Source organism: Haliotis rubra, unplaced genomic scaffold (genome assembly GCF_003918875.1).
Source record: "Haliotis rubra isolate DU_JTF1 unplaced genomic scaffold, ASM391887v1 Scf547, whole genome shotgun sequence".
In the NCBI taxonomy this organism is placed as follows: domain Eukaryota; kingdom Metazoa; phylum Mollusca; class Gastropoda; order Lepetellida; family Haliotidae; genus Haliotis; species Haliotis rubra.
In genome coordinates, this window is record NW_025767243.1 from 498,841 (window position 1) to 518,684 (window position 19,844).

The 19,844-nt window shown below is 41.9% G+C and overlaps 1 protein-coding gene across 3 annotated transcripts; it reads right to left on the reverse strand.

Annotated features, from left to right (window-relative positions):
- Positions 1–1,840: 1,840 nt before the first annotated feature.
- LOC124253638 (carbohydrate sulfotransferase 11-like) lies at positions 1,841–19,419 on the reverse strand. Of its 3 annotated transcripts, XM_046687442.1 has the most exons (4): positions 19,318–19,419; positions 17,156–17,412; positions 7,002–7,054; positions 1,841–3,300 (listed from the first exon to the last, which is right to left on the reverse strand). In XM_046687442.1, the coding sequence occupies exons 2-4, from the start codon at positions 17,259–17,261 to the stop codon at positions 2,233–2,235; spliced, it is 1,227 nt and encodes a 408-aa protein (XP_046543398.1). In that variant the 5' UTR covers positions 17,262–17,412; positions 19,318–19,419; the 3' UTR covers positions 1,841–2,232. The 3 variants fall into 3 exon arrangements, with proteins under 3 accessions (XP_046543398.1, XP_046543399.1, XP_046543400.1); XM_046687443.1 differs by lacking the exon at positions 17,156–17,412 and having other exon boundaries at positions 19,318–19,408; XM_046687444.1 differs by lacking the exon at positions 19,318–19,419 and having other exon boundaries at positions 17,152–17,189.
- Between the last annotated feature and the right edge of the window lie 425 nt (positions 19,420–19,844).

Consider the following 19,844-nt stretch of genomic DNA (forward strand, 5'->3'; position numbering starts at 1 on the left):
GGTTTGGGTATGGTGAAAGAACCATATTGATCCAAGATGGCGGCGCCCATGGGGACCGGATGTGCCGCCATCTTATAAAAAGTGGGCCAGGGTAAACGTTGCACACTAACAATCTGATTATTATTACCCCGGATAACCCAAGCTGCCTGTGAGGTGCTTAGAAGGTTAATAGTCACATGACTTACCCCACCGGGCACCCATTTTCTGCTGGGTGAACAGAGGCAGTTTTGAACAAACTCACTTGCCTAATGTGAGAACACATGGATCACATGTAATAGAAAATTGTGGTGTCCGTGGGCATTTACTTAGTTGGTTAACAAAGTGTTAACTGATAGACGACAGAGTGTTTCCATCAATGGTACATTATCAAAAGAATTAAATGTTACTGCAGGGGTGCCTCAAGGATCTGTCCTTGGTCCATTTTTGTTCCTTGTGTACATCAATGATTTACCTGAAACTCTAACAAATGTCACAAGACTATTCGCCGACGACACTTCAATTAGTGTTGCAGGAAAAGATGTAAGAAACATAGAAGCTATTCTTAACTATTTTGCAAAATTGATTGCTAAAAGCGGGGTAAAACAATACTCACTCACTCACTCAGTCACGATATCACCAAACAAACCAAAACATTTTTCTGTCGAAATAAACGTTTGGTGGTGCCTGCATATTCATTATTTTGTCATCGTTTTGGCGTCGGATAACACGGAGTATTTGCATAGATCCCTTCAGAAACTCTAACAAATGTCACAAGACTGTTTGCCGACGTGTCGGTGGAAAAGATGTAAAAACCATAGAAGCTAACTATGATTTGGATGAATGTGTTGTAAATGGTTAGTTACGTTTAACCCGAATAAGATAAAATTCATGCTTTTTAAGAATGGAAATTGTCCACAAGTTCCTGACTTGATTTTCAACATTGAACATTTGGAACGTGTACATGAACGTAAACACCTCGGTGTCATCTTTTCAGATAATACAAAATGGTCTCATCATGTATCTGCTGTAATAGAAAAGGCCTAAATTTTTTTTCCTCACTACGGACGCTAATGTATGTATTGCCTAGATATAGCCTTTCTAGTATGTGTGAAATGTATATTAGGCCTATTTTAGATATGCATCGGAGGCCTGGGATAATTGCCCTAGCTTTATTTGTGATAAATTTAAATGTTACAAATTGAAGCAGCAAGAATTGTAACCGGCCGCGGATCCGGCTTGCCTAAATTCGCTTCAAGATATAGTTTATACAGTGAAACTGGTTGGTTACCATTGAAAGTTAAACGAACACAAAGCAAACTCTGTACATTCTACAAAATTGTTAATATGCAAGCTCCCGATTACCTGATAAAAATTAATTCTACCTTTTAATGACACCATTTCCGGATACAACTTGTGCAAACCAATCAGATTTGGCTATTCCTAAATTTCGCACCTCAATTCTCTAAAAGTCATTTATTTATGGTTATGGAATGCTCTCTCCTCTACAACAAAATGTACAAATTCATTACCATCGTTTACATCAAAATTATCTGAAAAAAATATTTTCTGTTTCGTGTAGTTCATTACATGCAGATCTTTTTCGTCTTAAGGAGTGAGTGAGTTCAGTTTTACGCCGCACTCAGCAATATTCCAGCTATATTGTGGCGGTCTGTAAATAATCGAGTCTGGGCCAGACAATCCAATGATCAACAGCATGAGCATCGATCTGCGCAACTGAGATACGATGACATTTGTCAACCAAGATTAGCGAGCCTGACCATCCGATCCCGCTAGTCGGCTTTTACGACAGGCATGGGTTACTGAAGATCAATTCTAACCCGGGCTGAAACATGAACGACAATCACATCAATCACATATATTTGATATGCATTTGCCACAAATTTCACTTTCATTCTCAAGAGTTACTAATATTGAAATGTTACTTTAATTATCCTTCACATGAGCGGATCCAGGAATTTTGAAAGGAGGGGCTTCAGGGGGTTCGAACTCTCTGAACCCCCCATTGGCTATGCCAAAGCCAAAAAAAATTTTCAATGTCATCTTAAGTCATTTTCAAAAGGGGGGTTGGGGGTTGCAGGGGCGCGAAACACCCACCCTCCCTTTTGTCCTGAAAGTTTATTAAATGACCATTTTGAAAATGAACTGTGCACACCCTCTTTCTCAAAAAGCTTATCCGCCCGACACCGTCATACAGCTGGGATATTGCTGAGTGCGGCGTTAAAATAAACTCACTCACTTACGTAGAAGACTGTCTATGGAGCTGTCATAGTCGAAGTATAAAAAGTCATTTCTGAAAAGTCTGACCACTCTATCAAGTATGTCACGTGGTACAGAGGCGTAGGCCTGTCTCAGGTAGGATCGTCTCTGTGCGGAAGACTTCTGTTTTGTCAACATGGCGTCACGATAGGATCTGAACATCAGCTGCTTTAGTTTGTCTCTAGTCAGAGTCTCTGAAAACTCCGCTTCTAAAAGTACCTCTGAGCCGGGAGTAAGGTAGCCATTGATCTGAAACGTCTTCCATAACCTTCCAGCCAACTGCTTCCGGGTGAGACACTCGTCACGTGGGTGATAGTTCCAGTCTGTAAGTATTGTCAACTCGTCTTGCACATGATCTGTGTGAGAGTGGTTATGTAGTAAGTGCCCAAGGCCGAATCTTTCTAGTATATAACGAGAATCTCGCGAGAATGTCTCCTGCGTGGCCACTATATCCGGTTTGAATGCGCATGGGTTGCAGGAATGCTCTATCGGACGCCAATGGCCGTTCAAAGACACGGCATTGTGTTCACCGACACGAACAACATGCTCAAGGAATTCAGCGAAGGAGACGTCGTGCCCGCACCTCAGACTTATAGAAGATACAATCTCTCGACGGGAGACTATAGTTTTGCCAGCGCTGGACCAGTAGTCAGGGAGATACAGTTTATCTATGTAAGCGGAGAACAATCGAGTAAATGGGTTCCTAGCAACCATGAAACGTGTTGTTGCCATGACAACACGTCTGTCCTCCTCATTCTGAAGTCTGTACATCTTGATCTTCCTGGGTCCCCCATGAGCTTCAGTTCTCGTCATCTGGAATGGGTTGTCAAGGATACGCCCCATGGTATCGTTATGTAGGAACCGGAACACGCGGATCCAAAACGTACAGCCAGCCTTAGCTACCACACCATAGGACATGTTGCGGTAGACGAGGATGTTTTCTGTCCACGCTGTTCCCTTCCTGCCCTCACATAGCTGCTGCAAGCGACGTCGTCGTGTTACGTAAATAGAAGGGTCGCTTTCAACCACGTCGGTGTGTAGCATCTAAACAAAATATGACATGAGTTGATCAGAACAGTAACCTTGAAACCATAGATTGCCTTTTATACCTAGTTAACATACCGAACCACGGCATATTACGACCATCTGTCTCTAGAATGAATCATTAGGTGCCTGCGTTGTTATATAACGATTTGGCGTTTGTTAAACAACTTTTTAATTCGGGTGTCCAACATTATGAGACAAATCGTCAGAGTTTGTCTGTCGATTGTACCTGTCAACTGGGGAGACATGCACATACCTGTGTATGGTCAACTTGGGTGACATGTACATACCTGTGTATGGTCAACTTGGGTGACATGTACATACCTGTGTATGGTCAACTTGGGTAAAATGTACATACCTGTGTATGGTCAACTTGGGTGACATGTACATACCTGTGTATGGTCAACTTGGGTGACATGTACATACCTGTGTATGGTCAACTGGGGAGACATGTACATACCTGTGTATGGTCAATTTAGGTAAAATGTACATACCTGTGTATGGTCAACTTGGGTGACGTGTACATACCTGTGTATGGTCAACTGGGGAGACATGTACATACCTGTGTATGGTCAACTGGGGTGACATGTACATACCTGTGTATGGTCAACTTGGGTAAAATGTACATACCAGTGTATGGTCAACTTGGGTGACATGTACATACCTGTGTATGGTCAACTTGGGTGACATGTACATACCTGTGTATGGTCAACTGGGGAGACATGTACATACCTGTGTATGGTCAATTTAGGTAAAATGTACATACCTGTGTATGGTCAACTTGGGTGACATGTACATACCTGTGTATGGTCAACTGGGGAGACATGTACATACCTGTGTATGGTCAACTGGGGTGACATGTACATACCTGTGTATGGTCAACTTGGGTGACATGTACATACCTGTGTATGGTCAACTTGGGTGACATGTACATACCTGTGTATGGTCAACTTGGGTGACATGTACATACCTGTGTATGATCAACTGGGGAGACATGTACATACCTGTGTATGGTCAACTTGGGTGACATGTACATACCTGTGTATGGTCAACTTGGGTGAAATGTACATACCTGTGTATGGTCAACTGGGGAGACGTGTACATACCTGTGTATGGTCGACTTTGGTGACATGTACATACCTGTGTATGGTCAACATGGGTGACATGTACATACCTGTGTATGGTCAACTTGGGTGACATGTACATACCTGTGTATGATCAACTGGGGTGACATGTACATACCTGTGTATGGTCAACTTGGGTGACATGTACATACCTGTGTATGGTCAACATGGGTGACATGTACATACCTGTGTATGGTCAACTTGGGTGACATGTACATACCTGTGTATGGTCAACATGGGTGACATGTACATACCTGTGTATGGTCAACTTGGGTGACATGTACATACCTGTGTATGGTCAACATGGGTGACATGTACATACCTGTGTATGGTCAACTTGGGTGACATGTACATACCTGTGTATGGTCAACATGGGTGACATGTACATACCTGTGTATGGTCAACATGGGTGACATGTACATACCTGTGTATGGTCAACATGGGTGACATGTACATACCTGTGTATGGTCAACTTGGGTGACATGTACATACCTGTGTATGGTCAACATGGGTGACATGTACATACCTGTCTATGGTCAACTTGGGTGACGTGTACATACCTGTGTATGGTCAACTGGGGAGACATGTACATACCTGTGTATGGTCAACATGGGTGACATGTACATACCTGTGTATGGTCAACATGGGTGACATGTACATACCTGTGTATGGTCAACTTGGGTGACATGTACATACCTGTGTATGGTCAACATGGGTGACATGTACATACCTGTCTATGGTCAACTTGGGTGACGTGTACATACCTGTGTATGGTCAACTGGGGAGACATGTATGGTCAACTTGGGTGACATGTACATACCTGTGTAATGTCAGCTTGGGTGACATGTACATACCTGTGTATGGTCAACTTGGGTGACATGTACATACCTGTGTATGGTCAACTGGGGTGACATGTACATACCTGTGTATGGTCAACTTGGGTGACGTGTACATACCTGTGTATGGTCAACTGGGGAGACATGTATGGTCAACTTGGGTGACATGTACATACCTGTGTAATGTCAACTTGGGTGACATGTACATACCTGTGTATGGTCAACTTGGGTGACATGTACATACCTGTGTATGGTCAACTGGGGTGACATGTACATACCTGTGTATGGTCAACTTGGGTGACATGTACATACCTGTGTATGGTCAACTTGGGTGACGTGTACATACCTGTGTATGGTCAACTGGGGAGACATGTATGGTCAACTTGGGTGACATGTACGTACCTGTGTATGGTCAACATGGGTGACATGTACATACCTGTGTATGGTCAACTTGGGTGACATGTACATACCTGTGTATGGTCAACATGGGTGACATGTACATACCTGTGTATGGTCAACTTGGGTGACATGTACATACCTGTGTATGGTCAACATGGGTGACATGTACATACCTGTGTATGGTCAACATGGGTGACATGTACATACCTGTGTATGGTCAACATGGGTGACATGTACATACCTGTGTATGGTCAACTTGGGTGACATGTACATACCTGTGTATGGTCAACATGGGTGACATGTACATACCTGTCTATGGTCAACTTGGGTGACGATGTACATACCTGTGTATGGTCAACATGGGTGACATGTACATACCTGTGTATGGTCAACATGGGTGACATGTACATACCTGTGTATGGTCAACATGGGTGACATGTACATACCTGTGTATGGTCAACTTGGGTGACACGTACATACCTGTGTATGGTCAACATGGGTGACATGTACATACCTGTCTATGGTCAACTTGGGTGACGTGTACATACCTGTGTATGGTCAACTGGGGAGACATGTATGGTCAACTTGGGTGACATGTACATACCTGTGTAATGTCAGCTTGGGTGACATGTACATACCTGTGTATGGTCAACTTGGGTGACATGTACATACCTGTGTATGGTCAACTGGGGTGACATGTACATACCTGTGTATGGTCAACTTGGGTGACATGTACATACCTGTGTATGGTCAACTGGGGAGACATGTATGGTCAACTTGGGTGACATGTACATACCTGTGTAATGTCAACTTGGGTGACATGTACATACCTGTGTATGGTCAACTTGGGTGACATGTACATACCTGTGTATGGTCAACTGGGGTGACATGTACATACCTGTGTATGGTCAACTTGGGTGACATGTACATACCTGTGTATGGTCAACTTGGGTGACGTGTACATACCTGTGTATGGTCAACTGGGGAGACATGTATGGTCAACTTGGGTGACATGTACGTACCTGTGTATGGTCAACTTGGGTGACATGTACATACCTGGGTATGGTCAACTTGGGTGACATGTACATACCTGTGTATGGTCAACTGGGATGACATGTACATACCTGTGTATGGTCATCTAGAGAAAGATGCACATACCTGTGTTTCACCAACTGGGAAACATCTGTACACTTACTCCTTAACAATGTGTGGCATGGTACGTTTTGAGGTCGTCATAATTTCAAATGTTTGATATTTGCAACGCCAGAAATATCGAGACATTGCTTGCTCACTTATCTAAGCAAAGCAGACATTAAACGGGTAACATTTATCTACTGTTTACCTGTGGTACACTGGCTCTGTCATCACGCGTTGACTTCCGGGGCGCCTTTTGGCCTGGGAGGTAATGAAAAAAACATAACACACATCATTGTCCAATATTCCTATCAGATCACTCGCGCTTGCTATCCCATCCATCACCCGCTCAACCCACCCCTTCCCCTACTCCCTCACTCACCCTCTCAGAAGGGCTCGACCTGGCACAGCGTTATGCGGCTGTCGCATCATTACATATTTAAAGCCAGAGTTCTTACAATAAGAGGTGGGGCGGTGGGGTAGCCTTAAAGTTAAAGCGTTTGCTCGTCACGCCGAAGACCCGGGTTCGATTCCCCACATGGGTACAATTTGTGAGGCCCATTTCTGGTGTCCCCCGCCGTGATATTGCTGGAATATTGCTAAAAGCGACGTAAAACCATACTCACTCACTACAATAAGAGGTGGGCGTGGTGGGCGAGCTGCCTAAGGCGCCAGGCTAGTGATCCAGCAAGCTTGAGGTGCCGGGATCGAGTTCACCTGTGACCGGGTGTAAAAACCTTGGAGTCAACTTTGTGTGCAGACTCTTTCAGTGTTGTCACAACCCCTAGTGTACAGTACACAACCCTGTGCACTTAAAAGAACCAACGAATCTGTAAATGACCAGATAGGTGCAAACACTTGGACAAAGTACTGTGACTATGTGTCCCAGTCCACCCATCTGTGAATGGGTACCTCGTAAGGATGGGAAAGCCATGTTAACTCGGTGCGTCTAGTGGCAGCAAGAGTTGTATGATCCTCAGGGAGTTGAGATTGACAATGCGATGTGCCGTTTGAGATTGCAATCCAATGATCGAGTGAAAAACAAAGCGCCTTTGAGCGGCTGAACGGGATATTGGCGCTATGCAAATATTAGCATAATAATAGTCAATGCGCAGCAGCAGTTGCCAGCCTATGTAAAACTATAAGAGATACTATCGGAGTTTATGGACATCTATGGTGCGCCTGTTAAAATAATTCAGTGCTACAGATATGATAAACTCGTGTTAAAGTAATACTGATAAAAATTAGTCCATTTATATTGCGCTAAAACCACACTGACAGCATGCTCATGCGCAGTCAGTTCATTATTACCATTTTCTTCGTGTAATATAGATCTGTATTTATGAACATGAATTACAACAGTATCGGCCGATATCACCAAGGGGAGGTGGGGTAGCCTAGTGGTTAAAGCGTTCGCTCGTCACCCCGAAGACCCGGGTTCGATTCCCCACATGGGTACAATGTGTGAAGCCCATTTCTGGTGTCCCCGCCGTGATATTGCTGGAATATAATTGCTAAAAGCGACCTAAAGCCATACTCACTGACTCATCAAACACCATTGTGTCGAACTTGTTTTGTTTTCAAAATAACGTTTGATGCAGGTATATTCATTATTTTGTCATCGTTTGGGGGTGGTGTCGAACCTTGGATAACTCGAAGTATTTGCGTAGATCCCTTCAGCTTCGACGCCACGGTGTTTAACGGTATATTAGGCCCCTGGTCTAGAAGCCAGATCCCCCAAATAGTGAAAATGTGGTGCAGTTCTGGCGACCGAATGGAATGTGATTTTTCACAATCACGAATGATTTGGCTTTGATTTAAAGCCGGTTGTCATCAGCTACCATGCGTGACTACCGTACAGAGGCCCTTTTAAGGTGCAACATGTCATGTCAGTTATGGCAATATTTTAACCGATAACTGGATGGTTTAATTTAATAACTCTGGTTTGGTTTGACCGATTTTCATAACAAAAATAGTTTTTTAATGATCAGACCATGATTTAAAATTGTGGACAATAATATTACATATATGCTCATCGCAAAAATATTTTGGTAAGGTCAAAGGTCAGTTTTAATAGAAAGGGCATTTGATGAGAAAATGTGAGTTGAACTTTACAAATTAAAGGTAGTTTTTCCCAAATTATGTGTTTCTGATTCAGCTATATCATTTGAAGATCATATAAACCTTTGGTTGGCATTGTATTCATGAAAAACCATTACAAGGAAATAAAGGTTGGTACTTTGTATTTAGATCAGCAAAACATAAGATAATTTCAGCTCCATGCTTTACAAAGTATCAACAATACTAAATATGTCGAAGATACTGTTGAACTATCATACAAATTTGCGTTTATTGACATTCTAGCAGAAACAACAATTCAGCTGATGTCAGAAGGAGATATGTTTTGATAAGTGTCAGTATTGCACTGACATGCCGTGAAACCCTTAAAGCTGATGGATAATAATATGACATCCTAATGGAAGGTTTACAATTGACATTATGGTGTTCCATTTTTTCTGTTTACAATGTGAAATATTACGACTTTGGTTTTCTTTCTTTATTTTACACCGGCAATCATTGATACATTGTAAAAGATATGACACACTCATCAGAAAGGCGTTATGGTATCTTACCACCAAATATACACACAGTCATGTCATCATAACACAAGCAACATTACCTTCATATCAATTCGTATTTATTGTTCTTAATAGTCATAGTGTATTCCCAGTTGACATGTTAGTCAATGTCAACATTGTCAAGATCACGGGAACATGTTTCATGTCCACATCCACATGCCGAAGCACACAACAGGTTCAACCTCTTGCAGCTACTCCTTCCTGTACATTGGCGTTTATATGCACAGATATGTTGAAGAAGGTCCACGGAAACGATTTAGTCTTAACTTATTTGCAACCTTATCACAGAGGAACAGAGGAATATTTGATGAAGATCTATTACGACATAAACGTACTGCTTTAAATACAAAACATTAAGTGCCTGCTTTTATGGACAACTCAAAGGAATTCCCAGACAATATTCATATAAACGTCTTGCTTCTACTGTAACGTACATACAAATATGCATACCTTGGTTTTAGTAATATGTAATGATATACACAAAAGAGTTACACATAGCATGGTCATGACACTATGAGCATCGATCTTCACAAGTGGGATACGATAGCATGCATCAAACAAGTAAGTGAGAACGACCACCCGATCACATTAGTTCGCTCTTACAACATGGGTTGCTGAAGATCAATTTTGACCCAATTAACATATTTGTGAACCTGCCAGAATGGTTAATAAATAAATGCATAGTCAGTCTCATGATATCTATTGTATATCATTCCAAGTGCTATTACTGACAACAGAATGTATGTCGCCAATATCTTTTCTGGTCTCTGCATAAGTCGTACCTCAGAGAGCCAATTGTCAAGCTGCATTTAATTAATATCAGCTGTTCCGTACACGCACAGAAGTTGGTATATACGTTGACAGACGCTTTAGAATTATATTTTGCGCGGAAAACTTTGAATCGTCTATACATATTGACAGTATTGAGTTACCTCGTCTAGATGGATACTAAACGACCAACTGTCGTTCCTTTCCCGATTTCCATATGTCGCATGACTACGTTGTCCTTCAAGCAGAGAGTGAATGAACTGACAATAGTTATCGTATCATGGAATTGGCTCACGTCAATCACTGTCTTCATCAGCTGACGCACGTCGACAGTACAACGTCAGCTCTAACATATTGACAGACCTCACCCAGATGAACATTACCAAGTCGGCTGTAGTCAACTGCATTGTTCCAACAGCTGTGATCAGCAGAGTGTGTTTCAAATGCTTGCCCAGATCTATATATTTAGTTTCCGAATGCTAATATTACTAGGATTAAGGTTTTTAAATGCGTTTCCCTCCTTGTAAGAACCATATTCGCTCTGTATCGCTGGGACCTTACACATGCCAGTAGTCTGTCTCATACTCCAAACTTTCGGCCCAGCCCCTTCTGTAATGCAATGGTCCAAAATGAAGCCAGTCTAGTTCTGAGTCTCCGAACTCACTGGGGCTAATTCAGTATATACGGAGTTATATATTGCTATCAAAATTTCCTATTTTCAGAGGCTTCCGCTTGGTATAACGTGCCAGGATCCTGTAATTATGGACCCAAACATGATGCCGGGCATGCTTATTTTGTTTTCAAGACCATATCTATGTTTCTGAATTTCTCCCACATTAAACAAACTGTTGTTAGATCCAACATTAAACTTGCACGCTGTGTAGCCTTTTTATGGCATTGGGTTTTGTGCGTGCGTTTGTTTATTATTTTCTTTGTTGCATTTGTATGGGCTGGGGCTATTCAAGATGAAATCCACCTAAGTAGGATTAATTGATTATATTTATTCATGGGTACATTTTCATAATGTTTGCACTGTAAACTGATCAACATGTGGATGCTTGATGGGCATTTAGAAGTTGGAAGATAACATAACAACGTATGGTATGGATTTACAACTTCTTTATTATTTACAACACAACGTTTCTAGGCTGCTTCTTAGTAGCCTAGAAACGTTGTGTATTTATGATAATGAATATTTGCTTGATATTGTATGGAATATGGAAAGGTTAATCCAAGTACATTGTATGTACTTGGCTTGTGCGATCTCTTAATCAGGATGATTATTTTCTTCAATTATCCATGGGGTAGTGGAGATAGAGGAAAGATGGGAGGTATATGTTCAAGGCGTTAATGCGTTGATACGTCCAGACATACAGATAACCTGCAGCGTTGCTTGAAATACTAAACCAATACATTTGAAAAAAAGCTTACCTAAAAGAACTTTGAAATGTAAAACAACACTGTGTGAAAGTACCTGTGAGTAATGCAGCTTTAAGCAGGTTTCGATCACAAGTATTTTTACAGATGTTTTGTTTTTGATTGAATGCATGAATCATGAATCAAGAACAGCGCTGTATAATGCATGGATGCGAAACATGTTGCAAACTGTAATTTTGTCAGTGAACTCCCAATAAACCAGGAGAGGGTAATAACATATTGCATAGCCTAAACAACTATCAAACCTCAATGTGAATAACACAATGTGAACCCAGATTTTCTGTGACCATTTTGTTTTAGTACTGGTAACATGAGCATATATAATGTGTTCAAATACATACCCTTGATATCCGGAATGATGCACAAGGTTTTAAGCCATGAAAACATTTGAAAACTTGCAAATTTACAAATGTTTTCCCACCTAAGGAAATATTCATATTTCGAACCCAAGTAAACTTAGAAAAGAGTCGGAAATTACATCACCTATATTACAATCAAAAGGAATGCATTGGGAATACTGTGTATTTCAGAGGTATATGACGGGTGTGTACATTTGGTGGTAAGATACCATAACGCCTTTCTGATCAGTGTGTGATATCTTTTGATGGTGTAAAATAAATAAATAAAACCAAAGTCGTAATATTTCACATTGTAAACAGAAAAAAATGGAACACCATAATGTCACTTGTAAACCTTTCATTAGGATGTCATACTATTATCCATCAACTGTAAGGGTTTCACGGCATGTCATTGCAGCTGGAGCGTGAAGTGACACATATATTAACAATATTGACACTTATCAAAACATATCTCCTTCTGACATCAGTTGAATTGTTGAGTTTCATGCATGCAGTGCCAACCAAAGATATGTATGATCTTCAAATGATATAGCTGAATTATAAAAACATAATTTTGGTAAAATTACCTTAAATTTGTAAAATTGATAAAGTTGCAAATAAGTTAAGACTAAATGGTTTCCGTGGACCTTCTTCAACTTCATAACTGTGCATGTTAAAGTCAATGTACAGGAAGGTGTCAAAGAGGTTGAACCTGTTGTGTACTTCGGCATGTGGATGTGGACTTGAAACATGTTCCCGTGATCTTGACATTGTTGACATTGGCTACCATGTCAACTAGGAATACACTATGACTATTAGGAACAATAGACACGAATTGATATGAAGGAAATGTTGCTTGAGTTATGATGACATGGCTGACTCATCATTCTTTGATGAGCAAAGAAAGACATCTGGAATAATAGAATTTTACATTTAAGAGTTTTCTGTTATGTTGTGTGATTTTAGAGATAGTCCGACAGTATTATCGACATATTTGGTATCGTTGACTATGTAAAGCATGGAGCTGTTACTGTTGAACAGACATTATATAATATTTTGCTGATCTAGATACAAAGTACCAACTTTTGTTTCCTTGTAATGTTTTTTTCATGCATACAGTGCAAACCAAAGGTATATATGATCTTCAAATGATATAGCTGAATTAGAAAACATAATTTTGGAAACAATTACCTTTGATTTGTAAAGTTCAACTCATATTTTCTCATCAAATTCCCTTTCTATTAAAATTGACCTTTGACCTTACCAAAATATTTTTGCGATGAACATATATGTAATATTATTGTCCACAATTTTCAATCATGATCTGAGCATTCCAAAACTACTATTTTGATGAAAATCAGTCACTCCAAAACAAAGTTATTAAATTAAACCACCCAGTTATCGGTTAAAATATTGCCATAACTGACATGACATGTTGCACCTTAAAAGGGCCTCTGTACGGTAGTCACGCATGGTAGCTGATGACAACCGGCTTTAAATCAAAGCTAAATCATTCCTGATTGTGAAAAATCACATCCCGTTTGGTCGCCAGAACTGCACCACATTTTCACCATTTGGGGGGTTTGGCTTCTAGACCATTAAGCCAAAGTTCTCTTTACATGATTATATTTCCTATAATCTTAAACAAAATTGTACATCGACAGGTTATATCACGTCAAACACACTATTTTCATTTAGTAGTATTTTGGTACTCTAGAATTATAGAGTCCAGTTTATACTTTTTCATCCATCAAGATAATACAAGCCTCTCCACCCCTTCAGCATTACGTCATGTTACAGTTATAGGCACATGTCCCTGTGGGTGTTCGTATCAGTACCCAGGGCGTTCGGATCAGTATCTGGGGTGTTCGTATCAGTACCCAGGGCGTTCGGATCAGTATCTGGGGTGTTCGGATTAGTACCAGGGAAGTTCGGATCAGTACCCGGGGCGTTCGGATCAGTACCTGGGGTGTTCGGAGCTGTATTTGGGGCGTTCGGGTCAGTACCCGGGGCGTTCGGATCAATACCTGGGGTGTTCGCATCAGTACCTGGGGTGACCACCGACGGGTATTATAAATACATCTCCTTGCAACAGACTGAATAAGTCTACGGATTCCGTCCTGTGGAATTCTCCTCCATTCTTCCTGCAACAGCAGGTCTCTGTCGTGTATTTTGACGTTGACGTACCCGTCTATCGAGTTTATCTCCAAACTGCTCTATCGGGGTCAGATCTGGAGAACAGGAAAGTCATGGCAAGACAATGACGTTTGAATTATGAAAGAAGTCAACAGTGACACGAGGTGTGTGTGGTGCAGGACTGTCATGTTGAAACAACTCCCTCTGTCGGTGGATAATCGGAAGAAGGGGAGGTTGAAGAATTTGGTCAGCGTACGGTTTTGCACCCAGATCACCCTGAACCACCACATAGTAAATATAAGATCTCAGTGTGTAGGATATGGCTCCTCACACAATCTCCGACCCATCGAACGCAGTTCGGTGCCAAACGTATATTTCGGCATCGGTAGGCAGGCTGTCTTTCGTCGTTGGAGAAGAAATCGTGTATCACCTAACCAGACCAGTCGCCGGTTTCTCAGAGACCATGAATGTACGGCCTTGCTTCATTGCATACGTTGTTAGCCATAAAAACGTCCCAATTCTATCATGATTATAATTCTTCGGTGTTTAATTCTCACCTCTCACAGCCGATTCCTGATTGTTTGATCCTATACCCTCCCAACCCAGGTATTAGGGCCCGTTAGTAGGTCACGGCACTCCTACACCAGGTAAGGTACTAGTATCGGCAACAAACTGCACTGAATGTACAAAATCAATATTGTCAGTATATCCTTTCGCAAAGCGTATAATGTATCACTGATATATATTATAAAAGTCGTCGAGTTTACATCGCTTTGTGAAACAGTGCCTGAGGCTGTTTTGTTATGGAGTCTCGGGTAAGACGAATGTTTGTGCTCGCGTGTTATTTCGCAAAACAAATCAATTGAACAGTATCACTTTTCATGCCACAATAGCCCCCCATTATAAACCTAGTATATGCTTTCTGTTCAATATTCTTCAGAAAGGCTCATATATCGCCCCCCTGGTAGGTTCCCTTCATGGTTAACAATGTCCATTTCCAGTAGCACATTTGTAACGCTCGTAAAAATGTATCGGCAATATGTCAAATCATGTAATTTATAACCATACCGTTGTTTTGTGGCGTCCTGTTTGTTTTCAAAGCACATAAATGGTCAGTGTTGTAACAGCTGGCAAACATGACTGATAGTGGTATTTGAGAACGATATACGAACATTTCAGGCAAAGCCATGAAGCATTAAAGCAATGAATCGGAGTAATTTGTTACTCCGCGAAACTCGAAAATTGATAAAAAATACAAATATTCGGAGTTTCCTTAAACTGCATTGGATATAATTGCTAAGAGAGAGTGAGTGAGTATGGTTTTACGCCGCTTTTAACAATATCCCAACAATATCACGGCGGGGGACAGAAAATATGGGCTTCACGCATTGTACCTATGTGAAGAACCCGGGTCTTCGGCGTGACGAGCGAAAGCTTTAAACATTAGGCTACCCCATCGCCCCTGTGATTAACACAGAGAATAGTAAGTGGGTGTTTGATCGCCAAGGGGAGATGGACACAAAGAATAGTAAGGGGGTGTTTGATCGGCAGGGAGCTCAAAGAGAATAGTAGAGAGGGTGTTTGATCAAGGGAGACACAAAGATTAGTAAGAGGGTGTTTGATGGACACACAAAGAATAGTAAGAGGGTGTTTGATCGGCAAGGGAGCTGGACACAAAGAATGGTAAGAGGGTGTTTGAGAATGGCCACAAAGAATAGTAAGAGGGTGTTTGATCGGACACAAAGAATAGTAAGGGGGGAGCAAGGGGAGCTGGACACAAAGAATAGTAAGGTGGTGTTTGAGAAGGTGAGCTGGACAAAGAGAATAGTAAGGTGGTGTTTGATCGGCAAGGGAGCTGGACACAAAGAATAGTAAGAGGGGTGGAGCTGGACACAAAGAATAGTAAGAGGGTGTTTGATCGGCAAGGGAGCTGGACACAAAGAATAGTGGACACAAAGAATAGTAAGGGGTTGTTTGATCGCCAAGGGGAGCTGGACACAAAGAATAGTAAGGGGTGTTTGATCGGCGGCAAGGAGCTGGACACAAAGAAGCTAGTAGTAAGGGGTGTTTGATCGGCAAAGCTGGCCACAAAGGAGCTCGGATAGTAAGGGGTGTTTGACAAAGAATAGTAAGAGGGTGTTTGATCGGCAAGGGAGCTGGACACAAAGAATAGTAAGTGGGTGTTTGATCGGCAAAGGAGCTGGAGGGACAAAAGAATAGTAAGGGGTGTTTGATCGGCAAGGGGAGCTAAGGGTGTGTTTGATCGGCAAGGGGAGCTGGACACAAAGAATAGGGGGTGTTTGATCGGCAAGGGAGCTGGACACAAAGAATAGTAAGGGGTGTTTGATCGGCAAGGGTGGAGCTGGACACAAAGAAAGAATAGTAAGGGGTGTTTGATCGGCAAGGGGAGCTGGACACAAAGAATAGTAAGGGGTGTTTGATCGGCAAGGGGAGCTGGACACAAAGAATAGTAAGAGGGTGTTTGATCGGCAAGGGGAGCTGGACACAAAGAATAGTAAGGGGGTGTTTGATCGGCAAGGGGAGCTGGACACAAAGAAAGAATAGTAAGGGGTGTTTGATCGGCAAGGGGAGCTGGACACAAAGATTAGTAAGAGGGTGTTTGATCGGCAAGGGGAGCTGGACACAAAGAATAGTAAGGGGTGTTTGATCGGCAAGGGGAGCTGGACACAAAGATTCGTAAGGGGTGTTTGATCGGCAAGGGGAGCTGGACACAAAGAATAGTAAGGGGTGTTTGATCGGCAAGGGGTGTTTGATCGGCAAGGGGGGCTGGACACAAAGAATAGTAAGGGGGTGTTTGATCGGCAAGGGGGGCTGGACACAAAGATTCGTAAGGGGGTGTTTGATCTATAAGTGGGGCCCACACCAAAATATCGCAAGTTTTATTTTGATCGGCAAGTGGGGTGCTTGGTCGGAACGCTGTACATAACCATAATACTCGCAAAAGGCGCATGATCGGAAAGGAAATCCTAGGGATAAGGAGAGAGCTCTCTGTAACCTACATTAACCGTGATTAACATACTTGCCTGTTGTAGAGAGGTATGCTATCAGTATTGTCACCACTATCGCAATTGCCACCAGGGGGCGAGGCACCCTGCACGCGCAGAGGAACAGGCGACGAACAGCTGTCATTGTGTCTCACTGGGACATAGCAGGATGTGCGTTGAGAAGTCTTGGGACCAGTGTAGCAATAGTGATATAAACCGGGTTCCGTCTATAATTAAACAGGGTTTTAGCTGACAAGTCTAGTCCAACAAGGAATATTGCCTGGCCCATTATTTACCTGCATAACAAAATGTCTTCAATTACACATGATTTGTGTCCACAAATCTTGAATTCGCCATGATTTGGGCTGCCAAGTCTTGATTTACACATGATTTGGGTTGACAAGTCTCTATTTACACATGAATTAGGCTGACAGGTCTTGATTTACACATGAATGAGGTTGACAGGTCTTGATTTACACATGATTTGGGTTGACAAGTCTCTATTTACACATGAATTAGGCTGACAGGTCTTGATTTACACTCGAATTAGGCTGACACATGAATTGAGTTTACAAGTCTTAAATCAAGGTATGATTTGGGTTGACATCTCATGATTGACACATGATTTGGGTTGACAAGTCTCTATTTACACATAATTTGGGTGGACAAATCTTGATTTACATATGATTGGGGTTGACGGGTCTTGATTTACATTCGAATTAGGCTGACAGGTCTTGATTTACACATGATTTGGGTTCACAAGTCTTAAATTAAGATATGATTTGGGTTGAGAAGTTTTGATTCAAACATGATTGGGGTGACAAGTCATGATTTACACACAATTATCTTGTCCATTTTTTACCTCTTCAATACCTGATGATCTGCGCTTTTCTGACGTATATTATATAGCAATGACCATTGGTCAGCGTTGGATGTATACGTCAGATGGATGTATACGTCAGATGGATGTATACGTCAGATGTGTATGTCATTCAGTTCTGTTCTGACTATCAGATGGTAGGGACCCCGTGTTCCGTGTGTAAGACGGATTTACAGCCTGCAACCACTATACAACTAGCGAGTGAGCGAGTTTAGTTTTACGCCGCTTTTAACAATATTTTAGCAATATCACGGCGGGGAACATTGGAAATGGGCTTCACACATTGTACCCATGTGGGGAATCACTGGAAATGGGCTTCACACATTGTACCCATGTGGGGAATCGAGCCCGGGTCTTCGAACGCTTTAGGCATAAGGCTACCCCACCGCACCGCCGCTACAACTACTATCAATAATTATTTACTTAATCCGTCAGGACAGGTTTGGTAAGCATGGTCCTGCTTTGTGATTACTGGGTGAAATAACTACATAGAGTTATGGATATTGGCGCCACTCTATCATTTCCCTGTACATGTTGTACATCCATGTTACTCTCTTTATCTGGAACTGGTTAATCAACGCTCTGATTATGTAATGAAATACAACTCTCTTCAGCTGGTTCATTATGTAAATGATACAATTAACAGTTCACCTTTTTATGTGGCATTTTATTAATAAATTCCTGCAGTCATATGTTGTAACTGGGTTAGGTACGAATGAGATAGACAGCATTGGTAGTGACTTTAAATATGATTTGATCAGGCTGTATTGACTCTATCTAACCTTTTCATCTGCGTCATCAATAATATAAGGCAGATAACTTGACAAACTATTACCATTGTAACGCTTTGCCCTTTGCCTGACGAAGCGGTAACAACATACACGGACGGAATGTGAGTGTATAAATGATAAAGTTGGTCATCATAAATAATACAGATGCTCATAATTCTGTTACTTGTTGTCATGTTATAATAATAAAGATGTTGGTTGGTTTGTTGTTTAATACCGTTATCAGCAATATTCCAGCAATATGGCAGCGGTCTGTAAATAATCAAGTCTAGACCAGACAATCCAGTGATCAGCAGCACGATCATCAATCTACGCAATTTGGATTTGACATGTGTCAACCAAATCAGTGAGTCTGACCACCCGATCCCGTTGGTCGCCCTTTTACGACAAGCATGGGTTACTGAAGACCAATTCTTACCCGGATTTTCACGGGTACTCGGGGATGTGTATGTACGCTGAGCACGGATCGACATACCGGCGATATACACTCAAAGGTAAACTCACGAAAGTTGGATGTGTAAAAGTATACTTACCTGCAGTGATACCGACTGTCAGCGCTTCACGTCAACATCACCAACTACCTGTGTCTGTGTGGCCGCTCAAACGTCACGGCCGTCACAGCTGTCACATGGTCCCGCCGCTTGTATATGCCAGATTATATCCTCGCCATATCCGGGAGTCGGTTTCGCCTTTAACTACCGGCCAATATGTTGCAGGCTGGGATCATGTACACACTACACACGTCCCTTATAATCGATACACCATAACCGTTGTCGTTATAATTTTCATCATCATTGTCATTAACATCATCAACATCACATTCACCTTCATCATCGCATCGCCATTGTTGTTCTCGTGACTAATATCATTAACCTCAGCATCCCACTGTCTCGTCGTCGTTGTTGTTGTCATCGTCGTTATCATCAACATCACAGTCACATTTACCTTCATGCCAGGCCGCGTCATACCAAAAGACGTTAAAGTATGGTACTTGTTGGTCCCTGTCTGGCGCTCGGCATTAATAGGTACAAGGACTGGTCGGCTCGGAGTCAGTATAATG